A 25,292-nucleotide genomic window follows, 5' to 3' on the forward strand; every position below is an offset into this window, starting at 1 on the left:
GGGAGGGGTGTGGACGACAATTTGAGGGCCTTCTTTATAAGGGAGGTGTGGGGGAAGACAATGTTAGTGACTTGATGGGGGAGGGGTGGGGAAGACAATGTTAGTGACTTGATGGGGGAGTGGTGGGGAAGACAATGTTAGTGACTTGATGGGGGAGGGATGGGGTAATACAATGTTAGTGACTTGATGGGGGAGGGGTTTGGGTCCTTAGTCAATGCTAAAGACCTTAAGGGAAGGGATGACGAGTGGTAAAGCAAAGGCCGTGACAAATTTTAAATATAAAGAAAAGGGCAACCCTGACATGCTGGTTTCCATGGTTACCAGGTCATCATTGCTGTCGTCTGGGTTCTTGCTTTAATTGACTCATCCCCAAACCTCCACATCTACTAGTAAAATTGGTTGTCTCATGAACTGGGCCCCAATGCATCCCGACTCCCAAATAATCTACGTCTCCACCCAAATGGTTCTCTTCTATGCACTACCGCTAGTGGTCATGGGGGTTTTGTACTCCATCACTGTCCACAAGTCCACTGGGTGCGCCGTATCCCTAATGACGTGATCGCAGCCAATTAACGATTAGAACACAAGACAAAGGTGAATGTGTTGAAGATGTGCATCACGGTAGTGGTGACGTTTGCTCTGTTGTTGTTCCCCATCTACGTGTTACGAATCTGTATCACAACATTTGAGGTATGTCTATCTGTTATTCATTCACTCACTCATTTATCCACTCTTCGATTTATTCATTCATTCACTCACTTATTCATTCATTTATTACTTTATTCATTAATTCGCTTTAGTCGGTCACTGAATCACAAATCAGTTTCCAAACCAATTTTAAACCTTTATTTCGAGCGTGCACGCAACCGAAGACCTTTTTAAACGACGGCGCATTTGCCGTGTTTTGGAATTCTTACTTGGTGGAGAACGCGAGACCCGCTCGCCCTACCGCCCATCTGTCCCTCCCTATTTTTGTCCCTATGTCTTTCTGTCCTTTCATGTCTTTCCAACTGTTTGTCTGTCCGTCCGTTATTTTTTTTGTCTGTCCGTCTGTCTGTTTGGCTGTCCGTATGTCTGTCTGTCCGTCCATCAGTATGTCTGTCCGTATGTCTGCCGGTATGTCTGTCCGGATTTCTGTCTGTCCCGTTTGTCTGTCTGTGCGTTTGTCCGTCTGTCTCTTATAGATGATTGATACCAACAGGTGACAGAAGTTCTAGCAATGATCCCCAACACCTACTACGCCATCAACCCTGTTATCTACCTCCTGCTCAGCAAAGACTATAGCCGGGGCTTTATAGCTATCATCAAACCGTTGGTCTCCCTGTGTCATGATCATCCATTCCCGGGCCTGGTGCGTGACGTCATGAGTGTGAGGAATACTACCGCGAATGCGCATGACAATGGTGTCCAAGCGCTGAGCCTCCAAACATTAGACCGGATATGACGACACGAGCTTGAAATCACATACAAGAAAACGTTGCACACCTATTTCAATTGAGTTTGATTATAAGAAAAATGGAAAAAAGTTTTTGTGTACCTTGTTTTCTTGTTTAAAACCGTTTTGTTTAGCTTCACTGAATGCTATATAAAGATACTTGTATCATTCGGCAAGGCATTTGGCGTTTGCCATTTTCTTATATTCAACTCTAATTGAAAGGGTAAAGAGGATGTGACGTCAGATGCAGATAGAATAGAACGCCATCTCCGCAAAATATATAACATAATAATAATAAAAACAATAACAATGACAAGAATAATAACAATAATAAAAATGATAATGATAATAATAATAAAGACTTTATTTAAAGAGGAAGCACTTAATAGCGAATTGGCTAATAACCTTTAGGCCCTCACCTTAAAATATTACACACTAAAAATTCACAATTACACTTACTAAATATACATGATAAAAACATCGGAAATGAACAACAACAACAGCAATTTTTTATTTACATCGCAGTACAGAAAAATCCAATTGATACCCTTAATAATAATTCTATTATCGTACTGAGTACTGGCTGCCGCAGGCCCGTTGCCAGGGGGGGGAGGGGGTTCGGGGCGTTGGAAGAACCCCCCACCCACCACTCTACTGGAAGCTCCGCTCTTATTTAGAAACTACTACAACTACCACTACGAGGTAGGATGAGCTACATTAGAGAAAATGATCCGCTTTATGGGTAAACGAACACGCCCGCTCAAAATCCTGGCTACGGGCCTGTACCGTAAATAGCTAATCGAGTCTGACGCCAACTAAAAGCTATCTGATGTCTACAATAGATAATAGCTATCTGATGTCTACAATAGATAATAAAATCCAACCGCCAACTAGAAGCCATCTCAGGCTAAGCCCTGTTATTATCATGCATCAATTGCAAGGCTTTCAATGCGAAAAAAATCTTCTCTCTTGAAAGGACGTCAGGAGTAGATACCCTCCTAGAACAGAGACTTGACAGGGACTAAATGCGTGTCTGTATCATACTCCACTTATCCGTGTCACAACTTTGATCTTTCGCGCTCTTTATTCCGTTATGATACTATTTCGCTATTATCAAAATGCAGGTCTTTTTGTGAGTAGGAGTACATTTACATTACATTTCTTGTGATCTTGAGCAGAAAACAAAAGCCTAATGGATGTGTCGTCCCACACACGGCTAGACATGGTTCTTCTCCAGTGGTTTCCCCGGAGACCGGGAATGGAACCCCTGACGCCAGTGAAACCGATGGGCGTGGTTCCCTTAGAGCCCGGGGTCTCGCGGCAAACGAATCCAAAGTGCGAGAGAAATGATCGATGTGACACGTTCCGGTTCGTGGCGCCCTATATTCAAAGGTTGGCCTAAAGGCCCTCAAAATAGGGGGGGGGGGGGGGGTCTTTGAATGCTGATTCTTATAGCGATCCTTAAAATAAGATGTCAGGTCCAGCCTGTCATAACATCGTTATATTGAGGTTCTACTGTATTGCCGTATCGTTATATCGAGGTTTCACTGTATTGCCACATCGTTATATCGAGGTTCCACTGTATTGCCGTATCGTTATATCGAGGTTCCACTGTATTGCCGTATCGTTATATCGAGGTTCCACTGTATTGCCGTATCGTTATATAGAGGTTCCATTGTATTGTGGTATCGTTATATCGAGGTTCCACTGTATTGCCGTATTGATATATCGATGTTCCACTGTATTGCCGTATCGTTGTATCGAGGCACAGGCTTACCAACCTCTCAGTCAGTCTCCAGTAAATCCCAGTAACTAGCTCGAATATTTTTACCAACCTCTCAGTCAGTCTCCAGTAAATCCCAGTAACTAGCTCGAATATTTTTAACGCGCAATCCCTCAACTGCTTAAACGTTAGAAATACCGCTTATTCTAAATAAATACACATCACAAAGCAACGAGAGTTTTTTGTGACCTTTATTCTAGGATATAAGACAGTTATAGGACAATTACAGGATGTGATCAATCGTGAAAATATTCGAGCTAGTCACTGGGATTGACTGGAGACTGACTGAGAGGTTGGTAAGCCTGTGATAGAGGTTCCACTGTGTTGGCATAGAAGTCCAGTCTGAATAATTAGGCGGTACATTGCTGATGAGATATGGAATCACATTTCGAGGGCGCCAATAGTTGCTTGACGCCTTCTTTTATCTATAACATCTCTAATATAACCATTATGAGAACAAACCTCTAGCTCAGTGTTATAATAAAGCATGTCGGCGAGAGCAGCAGCACCAACGGCTCTGATGCCATAAGTATGAAGATGGAGTTTCTTGAGTGTAGAATTTGTCATCAAAGCGTTAGCTATAGCTATTGCACCCTCGTCTCCGATATTACTTTCATATAGATGGAGTTCCTTGAGTGTAGAATTTGTCATCAAAGCCTCAGCTATAGCTTTTGCACCCTCGTCTCCGATGTAATTACCTTCAAGATCGAGTTTCTTGAGGGTAGAATTTGTCATCAAAGCGTTAGCTATAGCTATTGCACCCTCGTCTCCGATTTGATAAAGGCATAATCTGAATGTTTCTAGCAACTGGTTCTTGGAAAGCATCTCTGCAATTGCAATAGCACCTTTGCTTGATATCTGATTCGACGAAAGATCTAAACCGATCAGTGATGGTTTGTGTAGCTGTGTCCTGGCGAGAGCAGCTATACCTTCATCATCAAATTTACTGTGTCTCATGTTCAATTGTTTTGTTTTCTGAAAACAAATCTGCAACATCAGAATCCATGGCAATATTATAAAGGTCCAATCTCTTAATTGATGTATTTTCCTTTAATGCCTCGATAATCAAACCAGTATCAGTATAATACTCTTCGCTAGAAAGGTGTAACGCCTTTATGGAGTTATTTGCAGAGAGAGCCCTCGCAAAGTAACTCCACGCATCATGAGTTAGGCTACGACTAATCTCCAGATTCAGCTCTTCTATCAATGAACGGTGTTCTATTGTCTCTGCAAGTTTAATCAGCAACTCATCAGAAGTAACTTTCATATTGAGGCTCAATCTCATTAATGACGTGCTTTTGTTTATTGCATCAAGTACATCACACATAACATCGCCGTCAATCCGGAATTCGCTCAAATCGAGTGTTTCTATAACCTTGTTTTGTGATATCATATCCTTAATCACCTCATGCTCGTTGAAATAACGAAGACCATAACAAAGCTTCAGGGTCTTGATCGCCTGGTTTCCTGCTATGACTCTAGCGATACCTGCCACATCCCGAGATGTCACGCATTTTATTTCAAGCTCATCCAAAATCGTATTGCTAGAAAGCATTTCCGCAAATGCCATAATGGAATCATCAGGGACTGAAAACCCAGTAAGCTCCAGGATCTTTACAGATTTGTTGTGTCGAAGACCATTGAAGACCCCGCCAATCAGGCTTTTTGGATAGCAAACTAACCTTTCTATGACATTGTTATGTGAGAGAAAATCTGCCAACGCATCATTAACAGGTGCGATGTCATCGGCGATGTTTTTGGGAAAGCTCAATCATAGAGGCCAAATCATACGCTAATACATCGCGAAAAACAACTACATTCAAGTCACCTTCTGCCAAGCGATTCGCAATAAATAAAGCCGCCAAGTAATCTTGTAGGGATTTATGTACAAAAGAAAACGTGACTTCGGTACATCGGATCTTCTTTGCTGCTTTGTTCTTGAACAGTATGCCCAGGTCAGCAAGAAATTGTGGTAATTCCTTTGCCGTAAAACATAGCTTTTCTTCCAAAAGTGCTTTGTAAGCGTACTTTCCCAACAGTAAGAGATGCTCATGCATCCAGCTTTCAAGTTCACACTCCTTGACGTCTAGGCCTTTAGTAGCCTTGTACCTTCTACCGATGCAGAAAAAGATATCTTTGTACAACGTGGTGATATCTATGCTTGTCTGTGAAGTGAAACGCTCTCTGTTGTCATCAAAGGCCAAGCAAAGCATAGCAGTATTGAGGGGGTTACATACAAAGTCAAGCAAGGAACTGTCTCCAAAAATATTGGTAACGTTATATTCAATTAAAAGGTTCCACAGCTGATCGGCAGATTTAGAAGATGAGAAGTAGTCCTTGATAAACTGTTTAGCATTGCTCAAATCCCATCCCTTTATTTCAAGTGTCCTGTCAAAACAGTTTTTCAACTCTTGCGGTATCTGATTCATGCGACTAGTGACAATGACATAGCATTGTTTTAGCACTTTCTTAGCATTGATTATCATATCAAGTGGTCCCTTTGAAGAACTCGGGAGTTCGTCGTACCCATCGAGAACAAAAGCGATGTGCTCTTCATTGTCACCGATGTATCTGATGATTCTCTCCTGGTTCCCTTCTGAATAATTATCGGGGATCGCATGAAGGATAACATCTTTCCAGTCGCTGACATCTACTAAATCACGACATTGCAGCAACAATACGACTTTGATGTCTTCCGGAAAGGATGAATCTAAAATAAGAAAACGTCGACACATCAGACTCGACAAATACCTAATCTAAATAAAAAAAATAAAAATTGCTTACCCTCTAATTAAAATTTCAAGGTAAAAAAGTGCAGGTATTTCTGAAAAGTTCTTAGAATTCAAATGAAGACGTTAACAGTCTTTAGAGGAAGGGAGCGAAAATTGGGGGGAGGGGTGGGTAGTGGTTTCAGGGGAAGGGTACTTGGTTGTTTCAAATTCTTAAGCGGGGGATAAAAGTGCTTGCTTTTAAACCTAAAATTATGATATTCGATAATGATAAACAATCTAGTTTGAGCCTTGAGTGTAAAAATTTTGTCAAGTATCTCGGCATGCTTCTTGATGAGAATCTCTCCTTTAAAAATCATATAAATCAAGTTACAACTAAAATAAGTAAAACAGTTGGACTTACCGCAAAAATTAGGCATTTTCTTCCACGCAAAATATTTTTTACAAATATACAAGTCCCTAATTGTGTCATATATATCTTACGCAATATCAGTTTGGGGATCGTCTGACAAATGTCATACGAATAAAATTCTTTTATTGCAAAAGCGAGCTCTGCGATTCATATACGTTGCAGAAAGACGAGACCATGCAGTCCCGCTCTTCCTTGATGCAGATATTCTACAGATAAATTTTCTTTATTTCGAAAATATATGCAACCTAATGCATGATGTTCGAAATTGTAAAGCACCTAGGAACATCAAACTTTTCATGGATACTAAAAAAGGTTCATTTATATAACACTAGATCATTGACATCTAATAATTTTTATATTAAACATGCAAAACTCCAGCTCCAATACAAATCATTTTCCAGGCTTGACGCAAGGCTATGAAATGAGTTACCAGCTTCCCTAAAAGAAAATGGCAAAAAAGCACTCAAAACGAAATTACACAAAAAAACTCCTTGAAGTCTTAAAGCAAATTGATGACTACGTTGATATCTACCATATAAGCAAGCTATTCAAGCTCGATAGGGCAATTTCAACGTAGGATACTGTTTTTATGACTAATGAACAACTTTGATATATTCCTCCAACAAACATTGCTCTTTACAGGAAAACTAAACTCCTCTCATTTTTTTATGTTCTATGTACCTGTTCGTCTCGTTCGTCTTGTGTCTATTATTTCTGAAAATGTTGTAACTATAATTGCAACTATTATTGTTACTTTTATTTGAGCTGAACCCGCCTAGATTAGCCAGTTCCATTAGCGGGTGAGCATGTAAAAGAAAAACAAATGTGTTTATGTACAATAAAGTTCAAGTTCAAAGATTTCACGTATGGGATTTTAAACTAATTAATTGTCCGTTGCATATGTACCGCTAGAAACTCGATAGCACAAGTGGAAAAAATATCGGTGACTACAATTCAGCTAAAATATTAACTGTCTAGAGTTATAGAAATAATAAGAAAAGGCAGCCAGTAATAGACATTTCTTTCTTTGTTTGTTTTAATGCGCGAATGATGCACTTCACAATATGGTGGGTGTTGGGTGGGATAGGGTGCGTTTCGGTGTGGTACGAGGCGTTGGGCGGGAAGTGGTGTAGAGCGAAATAATAAAACATGATGAGTTGGGGTGTTGTGGGTGTGGTTCGGTGGGTGTTGAGGGTTTGGATGGGATGTGGTTGGGTTTGCTTATCCGTTATCCCTTGGTTGAAATCAATCGGCCAAGGTACAAGAAAAAGGCCATTCCATCTATAAATATGCGCGCGCTAACCATTACCTACTTTCACTTCCACCTACCTCAACTACCGGCATGCAGCGCGCACTTCGTTTGAAGATGTAGGCTTGAAAAAGCGCTGCATTCTTGTAGTTGAGGTAGGTGTATATGGTTATGCGCGCGCACTTATAGCTAAAATGGCCTATTTTTACCAAGCAATAGGGAGCAATACCGAAGATACTGAAGATACATTTAGAAGATACTGGGGGCACAGATACGACCCCGCTGGACCTCACTGGGTCACCCCCAGTAACCCGCCCCAGGTTGACATGGAGTGAAATGAGGTTGGTATGTGGTGAGATGGGTGTTGTGAGTTGGTTTGTGGTGAGATGGGTGTTGTGAGTTGGTTTGTGGTGAGATGGGTGTTGTGAGTTGGTATGTGGTGAGATGGGTGTTGTGAGTTGGTTTGTGGTGAGATGGGTGTTGTGAGTTGGTATGTGGTGAGATGGGTGTTGTGAGTTGGTTTGTGGTGAGAGGGGTGTTGTGAGTTGGTTTGTGGTGAAATGGATGTCGTAATTTGGTTTGTGGTAAGGTGGGTGTTGTGAGTTTGTTTGTGGTGAGATGGGTGTTGTGAGTTGGTTTGTGGTGGGGTGTGTGTTGTGTTATTGTGGTGAGGTGGGTGTTGTGAGTTGGTTTGTGGTGTGATGGGTGTTGTAAGTTGGTTTGTGTTAGGATGGGTGTTGTGAGTTGCTTTGTGGTGGAGTGGGTGTTGTGAGTTGGTTTGTGGTGTGATGGGTGTTGTAAGTTGGTTTGTGTTAGGATGGGTGTTGTGAGTTGCTTTGTGGTGGAGTGGGTGTTGTGAGTTGGTTTGTGGTGAGGTGGATGTTGTGAGTTGGCTTGTGGTGAAGTGGGTGTTGTGAGTTGGTCTGTGGTGAGATGGGTGTTGTGAGTTGGTTTGTGGTGTGATGGGTGTTGTAAGTTGGTTTGTGGTGAGATGGGTGTTGTGAGTTGGTTAGTGGTGAGGTGGGTGTTGTGTTATTGTGGTGAGGTGGGTGTTGTGAGTTGGTTTGTGGTAGGATGGGTGTTGTGAGTTGGTTTGTGGTGAGGTGGGTGTTGTGAGTTGGATTGTGGTGAAGTGGGTGTTGTGAGTTGGTTTGTGGTGAGGTGGATGTTGTGAGTTGGCTTGTGGTGAAGTGTGTGTTGTGAGTTGGTTTGTGGTGAGATGGGTGTTGTGAGTTGGTTTGTGGTGAAGTGGGTGTTGTAAGTTGGTATGTGGTGAGGTGGGTGTTGTGAGTTGGTTTGTGGTGAGATGGGTGTTGTGAGTTGGTTTGTAGTGAGATAGGTGTTGTGAGTTGGTTTGTGGCGAGGTGGGTGTTGTGAGTTGGTTTGTGGCGAGGTGGGTGTTGTGAGTTGGTATGTGGTGAAGTGGGTGTTGTGAGTTGGTTTGTGGCGAGGTGGGTGTTGTGAGTTGGTTTGTGGTGAGGTGGGTGTTGTGTTATTGTGGTGAGGTGTGTTTTGTGAGTTGGTTTGTGGTGAGATGGGTGTTGTGAAATGGGTTGTGGTGGGGTGGGTGGTAAATGATGGCTTTTCCTGTTGATAAAGCTATTCCAGTATTGTAGGGAAAGGGTATTTTAGAAGCTTGAGTAAGGTTATTTTTGTTACATACCGCATGGTTCTGAGTTCTGGAGAAGTGCCCAGGAGTTGACGAGCTTCTTACAGAACGACGTTTTTCCAACTCCAGGGTTCCCTTCAAGGAGGACTCTGCCGGTTTTCCTTCTTGGCCCTGACTCAAACAACTTCCTTATTTCCACCTTTGAGCCGTCTTTAGCAGTAATGTTAGGCTCTTTGTACATTTTTTCGAGAGAAAAATGAGGTTCGAACTCAAGCCAGGGCAGCGGGGTGATTTGCGAGGCATCTTTAGATGTGTACTCTTCTATTAGACAGCTCCTCCACCTATTTACCACTGAAGAAAGAAAACGTACATAATGATATGGCAAGGAAATTTGAAATATATGTTATAGAGACAAATACCGTAACTACGTTAATTTGGCATTAGAAAAATGTTTATCACTTCTGCTTTGTCTCCATAGGAAGATGAAGCTGTGACTGGAAGTATGACAAGCTTCGCAAATTTTGGTCTTTGGTAGAATATGCATGTGCGCAGTGGGGGGAGGGGTTTGTGATGGTGCGGGGGAAGGGGGGGAACGGTCGAAAGGGATGACTGAAGCTCCATTATCCTTCTTCACTTAAATGCGAATACAGGTACCTGTGATAACTTTGTAGTACGCAGCCCACAACATTTATGATAATCTTGCAACCTTTCAATATAACATGTATAATAATGATTTTCTTTACATTGTAATATAATTATTTTTGTGTTATCCTTCTCCTCACCACTATTCCCTTTGTAAATGGAGGAAGACACGAAAATTGACGCCCCCCCCCCCCAATGATTTCCCCTGAAATCAAACAAATACCAAATACCAAATATATAACAAAATCTGCGCGAGCGCTGTAAAATACAACGCGATGCGCAACGATGTCCCCTTTTCCAGTGCTCTACTATGCAAACAGTTAGGATAGAAGTAGAATACGGAAAGCTGGATACAGCATCACCTACATTATCTGTACTTTTGCAGGATCGTCCTGCTCAGCAAGTCACTTCTAGATGACCACGTACCTTTCTCCTGTTTTGCAAACTCGACCCTTTCAGCCTCATCAAGGTCTTTGTTCGTCACATCATCGAGCTTTTGGCAGACTTCGTGGATGGATCTGATCACCTCTTCTCTCACACTCTGCTCTAAATCCCGGATCTCCTTGCTGATACTCTTCTCTGAATCCTGGATCACCTTGCTGATACTCTTCTCTGAATCCTGGATCACCTTGCTGATACTCTTCTCCGAATCCTGGATTTCCTTGCTAACACTCTGAACTACAACATTCCCCACGTCTCGTATTTCTCGGAGCAAGTCAACATCCGCCTTCTTCCATTCTTCAAATAATGCTGCGTAGTCGGTAGCTCCTGATCGGCGTGTCTTAAGTTTGTCTATTTCATCTGCACTGATGCCCAGAGCGATGAGAGGGAGAGATATCTTTGTCCAGTAGTCTTCAAACTCGACATCTTTAAAAGCTGCAGCATTGATATGCCCATATAGCTCATTCCTGTAGAACTTGATTCTAACAAGGTTTGCTTCAAGAGAGTTATCGGTCGTGTTCGGCAATGTATCCCACCCTGTAGCAGGAGGCGACAGGGAGGGACAAATGCTCCTCAAGAGGACAAAAAGAAGAGTGATGTCAAAATCCTGTAGGCTTGGTGATCCAGTGAATGGGTATAGTTTATACCACTGACTATCATAGAGTATCTTCTTTTTGCCTCTTGGAGGTTTCCATAAGTCACACAGGGTTGTTTCGTAGCGTTTCAAGGAAGCACTAAGGGAAGGGTGGAGCCGACTGAACACGCTTCTAAGCGCTTCTGTTCCTCCATCAATGAGAAGACGCGAGAGTCTTGAGAAGTTCTCTGACTCTTTATTGATTGGGAACCTGCCTGCCATCAGAGCGACGGCTGCAAGAAAGAGGTTTGGGTAATGGTTAATAAAATATCAAAATACTTCACATTATCAGATGTGTGACCAGATTGATGAATTATCTAATAGTAATTTTCATGTTGTGCGATTTGAAATCTCCGCATTTTGAGCCGTCGTCGGAAACCCAGGGGTATTTCCAAGCCAAACTCTCCGAATTCTTTAATCTCGCGAATTCCTTACCAAATGTTAATAGATTCTTGAATAAAAAAAGATTAAAATGGTAAAAAATTATAAAAAAAGAAAAAATACAAATACATTTAAATTAGTTTCTATTCATAATACTTGGTTTCAATTACATGCAATCTCTGTCGTTCTCATTATGAGTATAAATAATTTTGCTGTTGCTGTTTTTATTGACAGTACTATTACCTTTAAAAAGCCGCAAAATGATCTTCCCTCACATGATGAATTGTTGACTCCGCTGATTCAATTGACTATGGCATTTGACGTGGACATATTAAGGGAGTAGCAACACCTAATGTCTAGCAGTGCCCCAGATCTTAGATAGTGAAAACACAATGTATCTGTAATGTAAACGCTGTATTAAACATGATGTAGCTGTAATGTAAACGCTATGTTAAACACAATATAAATGTAACGCTATGTTAAACACAATATAAATGTAATGCTATGTCAAACAGAAATCTTCCTGTTATGTAAATGCTATGTTAGTCAACATGTACCTGTAATATAAACGCTCTGTTTTAGCGCAAAAAATATATACACATATATCTTGGTTTGTAGGAAAAAAACACGCGAACTACCGTTTCATCTCTACAAGCCTGTTTCGTGGTTGCCCACGCCCACTCATCAGGAGATTTATTAAGAATATATTACTATCATCACTTATATACTATCTATATAAAAAATTTACATAAAAATAGGGCACGAAATTTGAATGGCTAGGTTGCTATGATGAAATTGAATAATTCAGCTGTTGCATAACAAGGCTTTGTTCCTGTGGCGGCACAAAGATACTTGCTCATTACGCTTGTTTAAGGTTGATAAGCTTGGGTTGGCGAATAATGATCAGTTTTTCTTTGAGGCAGTAATTACATCTTTTACTAGAGCTGCTGTAGGCCGAGTGGGATGACAGGATTTTCCATGAAATAAAGTGTTTGATGTTGTCTTTGAGGCTCCTGCTTTTTGCGGGACTGCTTGTATATACACCTATTTCACATAAGGCTGCACTTGGAGAATCTATGTGTCGTAAGCTGCAGTGCTTCATGGGTATCAAATAAATAATAAAATAAGCGTATATAAAAATAAACACAGGATTAGAAAGCTTTAGGAATCTTGTTTATGTACCTCTAAACGTCAACACGGCGTTCAGAGACCAGGATTCAGCCCTGTATACGTTACCCACGAACCACTGCGGGTTACGATACATTGATTCGCGGGTGCAATCTTTATTAAAATAGGTGTATACACCTATTTCAAAAGACGTTGGCAGCGCAAACGACAAATGGCGATTGACAAATGGCAGTTCTACAACCGAAAGGACCCATGAATCCTTGAATATTTGCTACAAATTCAGAAAAATACATGTAAAACATATGAATATCCATTTAATAGAATCAATATATGGTTCTGGCATCGCTTGAGTTTATTTACCACCTTTATTCTTACAAATGATTTCTACCCATAGGCACCTTTCGGTCGTAGAACTGCCATTTGGCAATTGCCTTTCGCCGTTTGCGCTGACAACCTTTATTGAAGTTGGTGTATATATGTAACTTCAAACAAAGAAAATGAAAAGTGTTGTTATTTTGTTGCACAACAATATTTTTGCATGATTCTTTACACCAAATGATAAAGTGAGGTAAACTAAGATTTGCTAGACCGGTGCTCTCAGAAGAATATCTATCCTCTCTATCTGATTTATGCTAAACAACTACGATGTTACACTAGAGATAACAAAAGCTATTCCAAACATGCAGAATATATAAGAATTTATAATCAATAATAGTTAAGGAAAAGAGAAATTTCAAGAATATATCTTGTTAGGAAACACAGAGAGAGATTAGGCAATGCCTGTACGAAAAACTGCGACAAAATTCACTAAAACTACGAAAAATTTCATGTTATCAGGGTTGGTCTTGTTCATTTATTTTTGCTTCATTGCTTCTTTTTGAATTGCAAATTTCAAAAATAAAAATTTCAGACTAAAACCCCTAACAAATATTTTGATCTAACAAGGTGAAAGTTATAAGTCTACGAAGGATACCACAGATCGCGATAAACTACTCCCAGCTCCAGAATCTGGAGCCTCCCGCCTAATGCGGGATAGTTGACGGGTATGGTCCCACTATGATTATTCACACACAGTGAGCCTGTCAAGATACGAAGAACGTACCCACACACGACTAAAGAGTATGTAACTAAGACTTTGCTAGACGTGGAATAGTTGTACCATTCACGCATAATTACCTGGAAAATAACGAGGTTTGATCTTCATTCGCGTTGCAAATAAATAGAAAGCGCTAACCGTTCACACGTTTTGGCTGTTTGTGCTTGCTTGCAATAATAAATCGCCATGACAAGATCTCTCGATCACTTTACCACTGTGCGCCTCTTATTGTGCACAAATCTAGGTTATGACCAATTAGACCGCTTTTCAAAAAATATACCACAACAATAAAATGGACAGATTAATATCGATTAGATCGCTGTACCCTATTTCTCTTGAACAGATTTTAATATTTACGGCACACAACCGGAGTCAATAGAAATACCGCGCAAGCACAATCGCTACAAAGGCAAATGTGGCATCGTATGCACAGTTCTTCATACCCATCAGGCAAATCTCAGTTTTTCCTTTAATAGTCATCCCACCACCCTTTTCGAACCAAATGAAAATTTACAGAAAAATAAGAATTTTAAGCTGAAACATACAGAATATTGATGCAGCACTGATTAAACAAAGAACCTCAAACGTCCAAGTAAACGCAAAATTATTAACTGAATTAGGCAGGAACCTCAAAATAGCATTTAAATTTCCTGCCTGTTAAAAACTTTTTTTTTAGAAATGCTTTATTTTATGAGAGGAAATAATCAACACCTGATTTGCGCCTTGCATTTTGGAAAATTGCATATGAAAATGTTTCTATGATGAGAATCATTACATATATTGTATTTGACAATATAGATCTTATTTTTTGTGCGTCTGTCCTCTTATAGATGTCCAAATATCGTCACAATGTGTTATGAACGAAAAAATACGTAACGAGACGCAGTCTAGTTGCGTAACTGTTGCTCATGACACGCTGTGACGTCTTCTCCTAGCAGTTTTAATATTATATTACACATTATATTTTCGTAACATTTCATATTACAAAAATGTTTTTTTATTTTTTTCACAAATGAGATGAGAGAGCAATTCTCAAGAATGTCTTTTCGGCGATGTTTTCGCATTCGGTTTATTGCAAAAGTTAGTGTCATAGACATTGAATTGTATTTTTATTATAGCGGAGCCAGCGCAGCCGCAGGCCGCGCGCGGAGCTCCATAGGTATAGAAATATGGTATAGCTATGCGACTTGGTTTTGTGGTCATCGCCCGGGTATCCTGTGGTGTCACAATCCATCCATCCAGTCAATCGTGCAACTCCCAGGCCCCTTCGGTCTTACGTTTTTACGTTTTTTTTTTATTTTTTACCGCCATCAAAGTTCGTATGTTCACAGCAAAAAAGGCAGATTGAAAATAGTATTTAATGAGAAAATATGCGGATTCAAATGGGCTGAAATCTTTGAGGAACCGTTTTGTCTGAAGTACGAGCCGATAGTAAAATCTACCCGAGTGTTCGTGAATCCCGTCCGTTGCAGCAGCAAAAAAAGGACTACTTAGAGGCTCTACACTACCATTCTAATAACATTCCTTCACGTCTATATCTATGGAGATCTATAATGAGATCCTGAGAAGAAAGGGCCTTGGATTTATGTATGTTTTCAGCTATAAAAATAATTCACTTGTGTCGACGAGTTTCTTGCTAGCAAAAAGTCGACAAGTTCACAGTTTACAACAAAAAGCGAACACAACCACACAAGTGACAAACAGAAAGCGACGAAAAACACTGCCAAGGTGAGTTTTGAACGACGGTTTGTATTGAGAATGTCAGAGTTATTTTTCTTTTATTGTTGTGTTTTTATAATGCTCGTTTATTCGTGTTTTTTTTTTCCAAAACCAATCGCTCAAGCTAAAACACCGTACCAGTTTGCAGTCAAGATGTCGAATCAAAGTCATCTATCAATGTTTTGATTGGCTTAAGTACCATCTACTTGAATTCCGATTGGCTTATAATTTTGGAGTGCACTTGAGTGGTTTTCATTCCACTGGCAATCCCCATAAAAATGTTAAATTCGTAAATACTTACGCGTTCTATAAATTCAGGCATATATTCCTCACGGTAAGTAAGAATTTAACGACAGAAATACGTAGTAGTCCAGTTACTGTTTCAATGTCACTTAGCTTTTTCGATTTATACATTTGTTTAAAGAGTTTGCTTTGAAAATTCGTGGTCTAAATCAAACAATTTGAGCATAACAACATCCTTTGATATTCTTCGTTCTCTCTATACTGACTGCGTTGAGATATTTAATAAAGACTGACAAGTATCATCCTGTTATTTATTGCTAAAGAAGACCTTTCCTGTCTTTATATTCTGTGTATTTAGGCTTCTCGAAGATACAGCAACTTTTTTAACATTATCATAACTACAAATAACTTATATATACTATATATACTTACTATATATTAACTTTACAGTTACAAAAGAGTTTTCTCATCGAAAATTAAAACACAAAATGCAACCCCTATTACCTATATTCTTTTTGCTTAGCTTATATTGTCTGCATCTTGAATACTATCTATTGTGTTTATTTATTTATTATTCAAATAGTTGTGAAAAGTTAATAAGGTTATAACTGGCATGTTGAAAATGTTGTTTTGAAAGAAAACAATACTTATAATTGTTTTCACTTTTATTTAGGTAAAACCAACCAAGGACTAGCCGAGGGCCATGATTGATGCTGAAGGCTGGGAGGCATGAGAATAGGCAAATGTCTTAAAGATAATAAAGTAGGGGATTTCTTATTTGATACAGCAGTAAATGTGAAATAGGCTTTTTTCAAGCAAATACTTGCCCTCGATGATAGATTTTTTCTATCAACCTAAAGATAATGAGGAAAGGGGAAATGTTAGGAGAGTGCTCAACCAAGTTGTTGCATTACTGATGATTTTTTTATCAAAGCTATAGTCCAATTTCTTCTTTCTCTCTCTCTCTCTCTCTCTCTCTCTCTCTCTCTCTCTCTCTCTCTCTCTCTCTCTCTCTCTCTCTCTCTCTCTCTCTCTCTCTCTCTCTCTCTCTTGTGACTATTGATATTATTTGCTGTTCCCTGTCTGCACCCTAAATAAATTAAAATAGGTAATAGGTTTGAAATTAGACATTTTCAATCAATTTGTTCTCCTTGCATTTAATTTTGGAGTAGCATTAGCATATGTGGATCCATGGTTTCTATATAAAAAAAAGCAGGCCTCCATCCTACAGGGTGGGTGCACCAATGTCTAATGCATGACTGGAGGTATGTTTGTGAATTTTAATTTCCTTGGTGATGGAGTATCACCAGTAATAAGTGATATATTTATCTTCCATATGGCACCTGAAGTGTATCTAACTATATCATTCTATCTTTGGAATGCTGTTGCATCCATCATTTGTTTCTTTGCAAGGGCAAAGCTGGTCAGAATGTAGCTTTGATACAAGTGTAAATTTATGAAACTTCTATCAAGGGAAGGATTGTTTTATTAGAGCAAGGTCCGGGGGGGACTCTCCAGAAAGATAGACGGGGGTACTCGACCTATCTTTTATGGTATAATATTCTTACCAACTTCTATCTCTTAGGGTGTGTTTTAGGATTTGTCCGATTCCGCTATCTTTTAGGGGTTTTCACGCCCGGGGAGGAGTATTTTTCCGATTCTGCTATCTCTTAGGGTGTCTCACGCTAATTGGTGGCCCAATCGCTTGAAATGTATTTTACAATAAACCACAAGTCAACTGATCAGTTAATACTTTCGACTTTATTGTCGGTAACATAACAATATAGGATCCGTCAGCAAATTAAAACCAGCGTTGTTTTGTTAATGCTATCTCTCAGGGTTAAAAATTCCTCTGACCACACCCAATGTGCTATCTCTTAGAGGTAAGAATTATTGTTTACCATTCCCTTAGTGCTATCCCTTAGGGTTAAAATTGATTATGCTGTCGAGCACCCCCGCCTCTCAAACTCCCGTTTCTCAAAGTCCCCCCCACTTCCCCCCTGGGAGCAAGGTACTTAAATTATATAAAGACAACATCAAACTTGTGCTTTTTCGATAATAAATCTGTAAAGAAAACAGGGGAAATGTTAGGAATATGCTCATTTAAGCTATTATTGCATTATTGCTATATATTTTTTAAAGTACAGTCACATTTTTTTCAAATAGAGTCATTCGTTTCTCCTTTTTTCTTCTCCCCATTGACTTTTTGTTATATTTATTTTTCTCTAACCGTAACATAGGTCAATGAACATGGTTTGGTTTAAAATTAGAAATTGTAATTAAGCACTTTCAGTAATAATTTAGGATTTGCCTCCATTGCATTCATTTTTGATTAGCCAGTATGGGTGGATCCAGGGTTTCTAAAACCAGCAGGCCAATGGGTGGGTGCACCAATATGTAATGCATGACAGGAGGTATATTTGTGGAGTTCAGTTTTTCATTTTTCTGAATAATCAGTTGTAGAACATGAAAACTACAGTAGTGGGTCTATGGGGGGGAAGGGGGTTTAATTCTCTCCCTTTTTTATTATTTTCAGTGTATCTTTTCACCCCAAAATCGTTACGAAGGTAAAATAATGACGAAAATTTTTGGGCCAAATCCCCCCCCCCTTGGCAAAAAGCTAGATCCACCCCTGAACTACAGTATGGCATCTACATCTTTGGAATGCTGTTACATCCTTCATATATTCTTCGCAAGGTCAAAGCTTGTTAGAATGGTGTTTTGATAAAAATAGACATAGTGGAACTTATATAAAGGGAAATCATCATCATCATGGTTGTCTCTCGAGCCGGGGAAGACGATACGTTGAATCTCATCTTATTTGTGGACACGCATGTGGCTACGCAGACCAAAGTCCGATGCACAGATGCGGTTGCAGATGGGGCATGGGACGCCAGTTGTCGGGACAGAGGCAGAAGCAGCTCGGTGACGCCGATCACGTGCAGCCGTAAGGCGACTACGACGGTCACCCTCAAAGGACTGCACCGCATTACTTGTGAGGGCACGCCAGCAGGTTCTATCTTTCTTTGCGGCGGAGCTCGGATCGTTTTGCCATTCCATGAATGCCTTGTTCTTTCTGGCAAGTAGATTTTCAATTGCTTCGTTGTTCTAGTCGAACCAATCCTGGTGTTTCCGCGTCTTTGGGCCAAGAGCTGTCTTTGCTGTCTCGGTGACTACATCTCTGAACTGGTTCCACTTTTCCTTTGGATCTCCAGACAAAGGCCCGTTTGCAGTCAGCTTCTCATTTAGGCTGTTCTGGAACTTCTGTAGGTAGGAAGGCTGTTGCTTTGGGTGACGTGGCGCAATGTGAAGTTTCAGGGTGCAGCGGACTAGGCGGTGATCTGTCCAGCATTCCGCTTCTCGCATGGCTCTGGTGACGTGGACATCCTGGATGTCACGCTGGCGGACGATGACAAAGTCTATGAGATGCCACTGTTTTGATCTTGGGTGCATCCAGGTCGTCTTGAACTTGTCTGCCATTCTGAACACAGTGTTGGTGATGACCAGATCGTACTCTTGCTTAACAGTAGGAGGCCGTTGTTATTCATCTTGCCAACGCCGTGTCTTCCAAGAACTCCATCCCATCGTTCGTAGTCCCGACCAACTCGGGCGTTTAAGTCTCCGAGCAGGATGATCTTATCACCGGCGGGAACAGAGTTCAGGATGGAACTGAGGTCGGCATAAAACTGCTCGATTGTCTCCTCTGGGCTCGTGAGGGTGGGAGCATATGCGCTGATGATTGTTGCATAGCGCTTGTAACAGAGAGGTAGACGTAACTTCATCAGCCTTTCGTTGACACCTGTAGGTAAGTCTGGAAGTTCTTTCAGTAGACTTGTCCTAATAGCCAGTCCAACCCCGTGGATCCTGTCTTCGTGTGCGGCCTTCCCTTTCCAAAAGAAAGTGTAACCGCTGGTCTGTTCTGTAAGAGAACCTTCATCGGCGAGGCGTGTCTCGCTCAAAGCTGCGATGTCGATGTTGTAGCGTGCTAGTTCTTTGGCAACTAGAGCTGTTCTCCTTTGGGGTCTTGTTATGATTTCTCTGTCCATAAGGGTACGGACATTCCATGCTCCTAAGAGTAGTTTTTTTTTTCTTCTATCGCTTCGACCGCATAGATGGATGATCTGCCAGCCGCGGCTTGCTGGCCAGATGCAGTAGGGCAGGCAATGTTTAGACCACCTTTTCTAGGTCCCTCCCCTTACTAGGGTGAGCAGTGCTGTCCTGAAGAGGGCTGCTCAGTCGCCATGGATGCTGCCGAACTTGTCTGCTGCCCTGGGTACAGAGAAAGAGCGACCATCTGTCCATGGCCGCCTACGTGCAGGTTTTTTACTACAACTCCCAGTGTTCACCTCCACCTGTTGCTTTCGCCAATAAGAATTGACCATTAGAAATAAGAATTGACCATTAGACTCTTGAAAAAAACATTCTCGTCAATGTGACACCTTGAACTTTGACAGCCTTTTTCACACCAAGTTTTAGTATTTTGTTAACTCTCATACTGCATATTTAATATTATTGAATGAGTGGTTGCTTGATCTATTTGGAGGGGCCAATACAATTCATAATTACAGTAAAATTTGACATATTTTTAATCTCATTAAAAAACATTCTAGAGACACCAAGATCCCCTCTAAAACTACCCCTATCAGTCAACACAAAAAGGTGTTAAATGCTGGCTCTGCTTTTAGGCAGTGCCTAAATCTATATATTACTACACGAAGTGATTAGTTTGTATTATTTTTTTCAATGTACGTTCACACAAAACTAGTCCATGTGTATAAACTGCTTCTTGGCTTTTCTATATTTCAGATTCTTGTTCAACACATTGATAGTAAGTCAAAAAGAGTTCTTGAGCTGAAAAAGAACAAAAACCTTAAAATAATAATGGATTCATTTGGATGTATATATCAATAGATATAACGGCGCTCCTTTTCAAGACTCCAAAGTCATCATGATTAAAGAAAGCAAGAATGAATGTAATTTTTTTTTGTATCTCAAAGCAAGAATGAATGGGTTTTTTTATCTCAAAGCAAGAATGAATGTTTTTTCTCAAAGCAATAATAATTTTTTTTTGTATCTCAAAGCATAAATGAATTGGCGGACAAGCTTCGAGACTTATTTTGGGGACATATGGCAACTGAGGAATCACCATATGGTTAAAGGACTACCAAAAACTACATCTCCCAGCTGCTCCCGTGTTGCAATGAGGGCTTCCCCAAACCATATGTTCAAAGGGGTGTCCAGAGCCCTCCAGGTGGCCCTCTCTTGTCGTATGTCCCTATCCCTATTACCTTAAAAGCAAAGTCCTGGGGTGGGGAATGCAACGTTTGCAGTGGAACATGTCACGTACACTACCTCACCCAAGAGGAACATTTGGAACACTTTACGAAATATGATGGGAAAATTGCATTACAGTACCGTTAAAGAATGCGCTAGAATCAGCGTTCAAATCGAAGAGAAACAAATATATATTGGAATCGAACAACTAGCTCGGTCATACCTGTTACCTGAGGAAGAGGTGCAATGGTATCTGAAGCACCTCCAAGATGTGTCAGACCGACGGAAGACAGGAACGGGATAGAAAGGCCGCTGAGAAACGAGTGCAGCGCCAGAAAGATACCCAAGGTACAATATACTTAATGTACGTTAAAAAAGTATTTCACAAGTAGTTTGGTTGGGGATTACTGCTTAGAAGGTGCGATAGATGAACTACTATTTCTCCTTATCCCAATCTAGCCAGTCCAACAGACCACGATGGTCAGGATGTGTGGTGTTTTTGCCTGGCCCAGAAGATGAGTGGGTATCTGAAGTCTTGTGCTACTTGGTCGACCAATGAAAAACACATGTTGCAAAACAATCCCACTAGTATGAACCCTTCATTTCACCAAAAACTCAGGCGAATCTTGTATTCAGTTTGATTAAAGTTTTATCGTGATCTCGCTATCGTGATCTTATACAGTAGACTTATCAATGCACGGCGTGTTCTCCCGTTTTCTTGGTTTGTGATACAATACGAGAGACAGGGGCAAACATGCTACGATTGGTTATAATGGTCCCTGCGTAAAAGTTTCAAAATTCAAGGGCAAACAGTAGCGGATCAAGGGGAAGGGCTCAGGAAGTTTACCCCCCCCCCCCTCCCCCCGTTATGGGCTGTCAGATAACAATATGTAACAAATAAATTACCCCTCCCCCCTTTGTCACTGAGCAAACCCCCCTTAAGCGAAAAGCTAGATCCGCCCCTGACAAAGAAAACACAACAATATATCTGCCAATTTAAAAGGTTTCCCAAATATAGGCTGTGGCCGAATACGAGAAAACTTTCCTTTATTTTGGCTAAAATTGAACGGCTGGTGAACGCCTTTTCAGGCCTTAGATCAAGACGTCCAGTAATAAGCCGTAGATGTAACCATATACATAGAAGGCGTCGAGCACGCCGTAGACCCATGTCTCTAAAAGTATACTCATCGATAGAAATGTCATCTAAAGACACAAGGAAAATGGACCATTTTCCAATTTCTTTCTAGTTACCGTTTAGCAACATCAATAATGCTTTAATTGTAATATTCCTGAGGCCGATTCCTAGAAGGCCAAATAACAGTTATCTGTAGATAAATACAACAGATATCTTTTGTCCGTGGATAACAGAATATTGTTAACTAATCTAGATCATGAAATATGCTCGCTCCTAAAAATTCACGTTATTCAAAAAAATTCACATTCATTTGCTTGTTTTCATTGAAAGATTTTATACTTTCGTCCGCTTTCTGTGTTTATTTTGTCTTAAATTTGCTTCTTTCATCTCAAACGTGACCCGATTTCTTTTAGTCCGAATTGTCTATTTGGCGCCATTTGTGATACTTACAAGGTGGCATTTCTCAAAATCTTCATTTTGAAGTATATCTCTTTGCCTCGTTCTATTTGTTGTAACAAGTCTAAAGAATCTAAATGCTTATAAAGAGGAGTATTGTTTTACTAACAATGTTATGTACAACACACAATGATAACAATGATAACAATGATAACGAGTCAAACGGAAGCCTGGTGTTAATGCCACAATACCGCAGACAGAATGCTTCCCCCCCCCCCCCCCCCCCCCCCCCCCAGGTGAACAAACTTCTGTCTGATGCAACCTTCCGGGCATTCAAATCCGTCGTGTTGATCGTCATCATGCTTACTGCCTTGATAGAAAACTCGCTTTTCATCAACATCGTGTCCAGGTAAGGGAGGGTACGGAGAAGTAGGAGAGGAGGGGGAGATGGTTTCTCTGTTCCTGGTATCGTGTCCAGGTAAGGGAGGGGACGGAGGAGAGGGAGGGGAGGGGGAAATGGTTTCTCTGTTCCTGGTATCGTGTCCAGGTAAGGGAGGGGACGGAGGAGAGGGAGGGGAGGGGGAAATGGTTTCTCTGTTCCTGGTATCGTGTCCAGGTAAGGGAGGGGACGGAGGAGAGGGAGGGGAGGGGAAATGGTTTCTCTGTTCCTGGTATCGTGTCCAGGTAAGGGAGGGGAAGAAGGGGACAAAGGAGGAATATGGTTTGTCTGCTCTGGGTAGGAAATTCACTTGTGGCCAGTAAGTGGGGATTGGGATGTTGCACGGCCAAACATGATAAGCGTATTGCACGTGATAAATTAAGGAACACTTCACCCAAGTTAAAGCATACGCCGATACAGCAGCCATTGATTGATATGTTAACATTTATCCAAATTCTCTATTTAACAGAAACCAGCGAATGAAGAACGCGACTAACTACTTGATTGTAAATCTCGCTGTTTCTGAGCTCGTGACAGTTTGTACAACAATGGTTGTACAAACAACATTCTATATAGCGCTTATTTACCCGAAAAGAATGGACTACCTCAACCAAGTGTTTGCCACGGTAATATGCAAGTTCGTTATCGCATTTCTGGATGTATTTTGCCACTCTCTGGCCATGCTGTCCTTGACGGTGATCGCGTTTGATCGGTTCTTCGGCGTTAGACAATGTTAGTGATAAGGGAGGGGAGGGGTAAGGCAATGTTAGTGACTTGATGGGGGAGGGGTGGCGACGACAATGTTAGGGCCTTCTTTATAAGGTTAGGAGGGTTAGGGTTAGACAATGTTAGTGACTTGATGGGGGAGGGGTGTGGACGACAATTTGAGGGTCTTCTTAATAAGGGAGGTGTGGGGGAAGACAGTGTTAGTGACTTGATAGGGGAGGGGTGGGGAAGACAATGTTAGTGACTTGATGGGGGAGGGGTGGGGAAGACAATGTTAGTGACTTGATGGGGGAGGGATGGGGAAGACAATGTTAGTGACTTGATGGGGGAGGGATGGGGTAATACAATGTAAGTGACTTGATTGGGGAGGGGTTTGGGTCCTTAGTCAATGCTAAAGACCTTAAGGGAAGGGATGACGAGTGGTAAAGCAAAGGCCGTGACAAATTTTAAATAAAAAGAAAAGGGCAACCCTGACATGCTGGTTTCCATGGTTACCAGGTCATCATTGCTGTCGTCTGGGTTCTTGCTTTAATTGACTCGTCCCCAAACCTCTACATCTACTAGTAAAATTGGTTGTCTCATGAACTGGGCCCCAATGCATCCCGACTCCCAAAAAATCTACGTCTCCACCCAAAAAGCCTGGTGACTAATGCCACAACACCGCAGACAGGGTGTCCTCCCATGAACAAACTTCTGTCGGATGAGACCTTCCGGGCGGTCAAATCCGTCGTGTTGATAGTCATCATGCTTACTGCCTTGATAGAAAACTCGCTTGTCATCAACATCGTGTCCAGGTAAGGGAGGAGTTACATTGTATCGTTGCCAGGTAAGAGCGGGGAGGGGCGGATTGGAGGAGGAGATGGTTTTCTGCTCCTGGTATCGTATCCAGGTAAGGGGGATGCTTTGTATCGTGTTCAGGTAAGGGGGGATGGAGGGATATTGTTTCTCTTTTCCTGGTATCGTGTCCAGGTAAAGGGGATGCTTTGTATAGTGTCCAGGTAAGGGAGGGTAGGGAGGGAGATGGTTTGTCTGTTCCTGGTATCATGTCCAGTTAAGGGGATGCTTTGTATCGTGTCCAGGTAAGGGAGGGTAGGGATAATGTTTGTTTGCTCTGGCTAGGGAATTAACTTGTGGCTAGGTGAGGGGGGAGGGGATGTTGTACGGCCAAGCATGATAAGCGTATTGCACGTGATAAATAAAGAAACACTTCACCAAAAGTTTCCCTGGATAGGATGTCTTACCCAAGTTGAACCATACGCCGTTAGCAGCCATTTATTGGTACGTTAACATTTATCAAAATTCTATATTAACCAGAAACCAGCGAATGAAAAACGCGACCAACTACTTGATTGTAAATCTCGCGGTTTCTGAGCTCGTGACAGTTTGTACAACAATGGTGATGACATTCTATATAGCGCTTATTTACCCGAAAAGTATGGACTACCTCAAACAAGTGTTTGCCACGGTGATATGCAAGTTCTTTATCGCATTTCTGGATGTATTTTGCCACTCTCTGGCCATGCTGTCCTTGACGGTGATCGCGTTTGATCGGTTCTTCGGCGTCCAGTACCCTATGAGACGAACCATCACCAGGACACGAGCCAAGGTTAGAGATTTCATAGTTTAGGGAATTACGATCTACCTAAACAGGTTGTTATAATTAAGGTAAGGAGGCCATGACAGGGGAGGGGTGGGGATTACAATGTTAGAGCCGCGAAAGGAGAGGAGTGGGGATTTCTGGGCAATGTAAGAGCCTTGATAGGGAACGGGTGGGGATGATAATATTAGAACCTTGATAGGGGAGGAGTGAGGATTTCTGGA

The 25,292-nt window shown here is 41.2% G+C and overlaps 2 protein-coding genes and 1 long non-coding RNA gene across 6 annotated transcripts in view; 1 reads left to right on the top strand and 2 right to left on the bottom strand.

Moving 5' to 3' along the window:
- LOC116619720 (protein NLRC3) overlaps positions 1 to 25,292 on the bottom strand; it is an 85,281-nt gene that overhangs the window by 33,667 nt on the left and 26,322 nt on the right. Inside the window, exons 1-3 of one of the 4 annotated variants that reach the window (XM_048722918.1) lie at positions 13,620 to 13,765; positions 11,559 to 11,713; positions 10,286 to 11,167 (exon numbers count right to left, since the gene is read on the bottom strand). In XM_048722918.1, the coding sequence (XP_048578875.1) occupies positions 10,286 to 11,156 (871 nt within the window). In that variant the 5' untranslated portion in view covers positions 11,157 to 11,167; positions 11,559 to 11,713; positions 13,620 to 13,765. Of the gene's footprint in view, positions 1 to 1,778; positions 3,217 to 10,285; positions 11,168 to 11,558; positions 11,714 to 12,841; positions 13,599 to 13,619; positions 13,766 to 25,292 lie in introns of those variants that run through there. The other 3 variants (XM_048722917.1, XM_048722916.1, XR_007306789.1) reach the window with 3 other exon arrangements.
- LOC116614442 (craniofacial development protein 2-like) lies at positions 18,610 to 19,547 on the bottom strand. Its single transcript, XM_032375453.1, has 2 exons — positions 19,107 to 19,547; positions 18,610 to 19,020 (listed from the first exon to the last, which is right to left on the bottom strand). Exons 1-2 carry the CDS (start codon positions 19,545 to 19,547, stop codon positions 18,610 to 18,612), a joined length of 852 nt encoding a protein of 283 aa, XP_032231344.1.
- Positions 20,333 to 21,433, top strand: LOC125560697. The gene is made up of 2 exons (XR_007306790.1): positions 20,333 to 20,474; positions 20,583 to 21,433. It is a non-coding gene; the product is annotated as an uncharacterized LOC125560697 (long non-coding RNA).

This window comes from Nematostella vectensis, chromosome 15 (genome assembly GCF_932526225.1).
Source record: "Nematostella vectensis chromosome 15, jaNemVect1.1, whole genome shotgun sequence".
NCBI classification, from domain to species: domain Eukaryota; kingdom Metazoa; phylum Cnidaria; class Anthozoa; order Actiniaria; family Edwardsiidae; genus Nematostella; species Nematostella vectensis.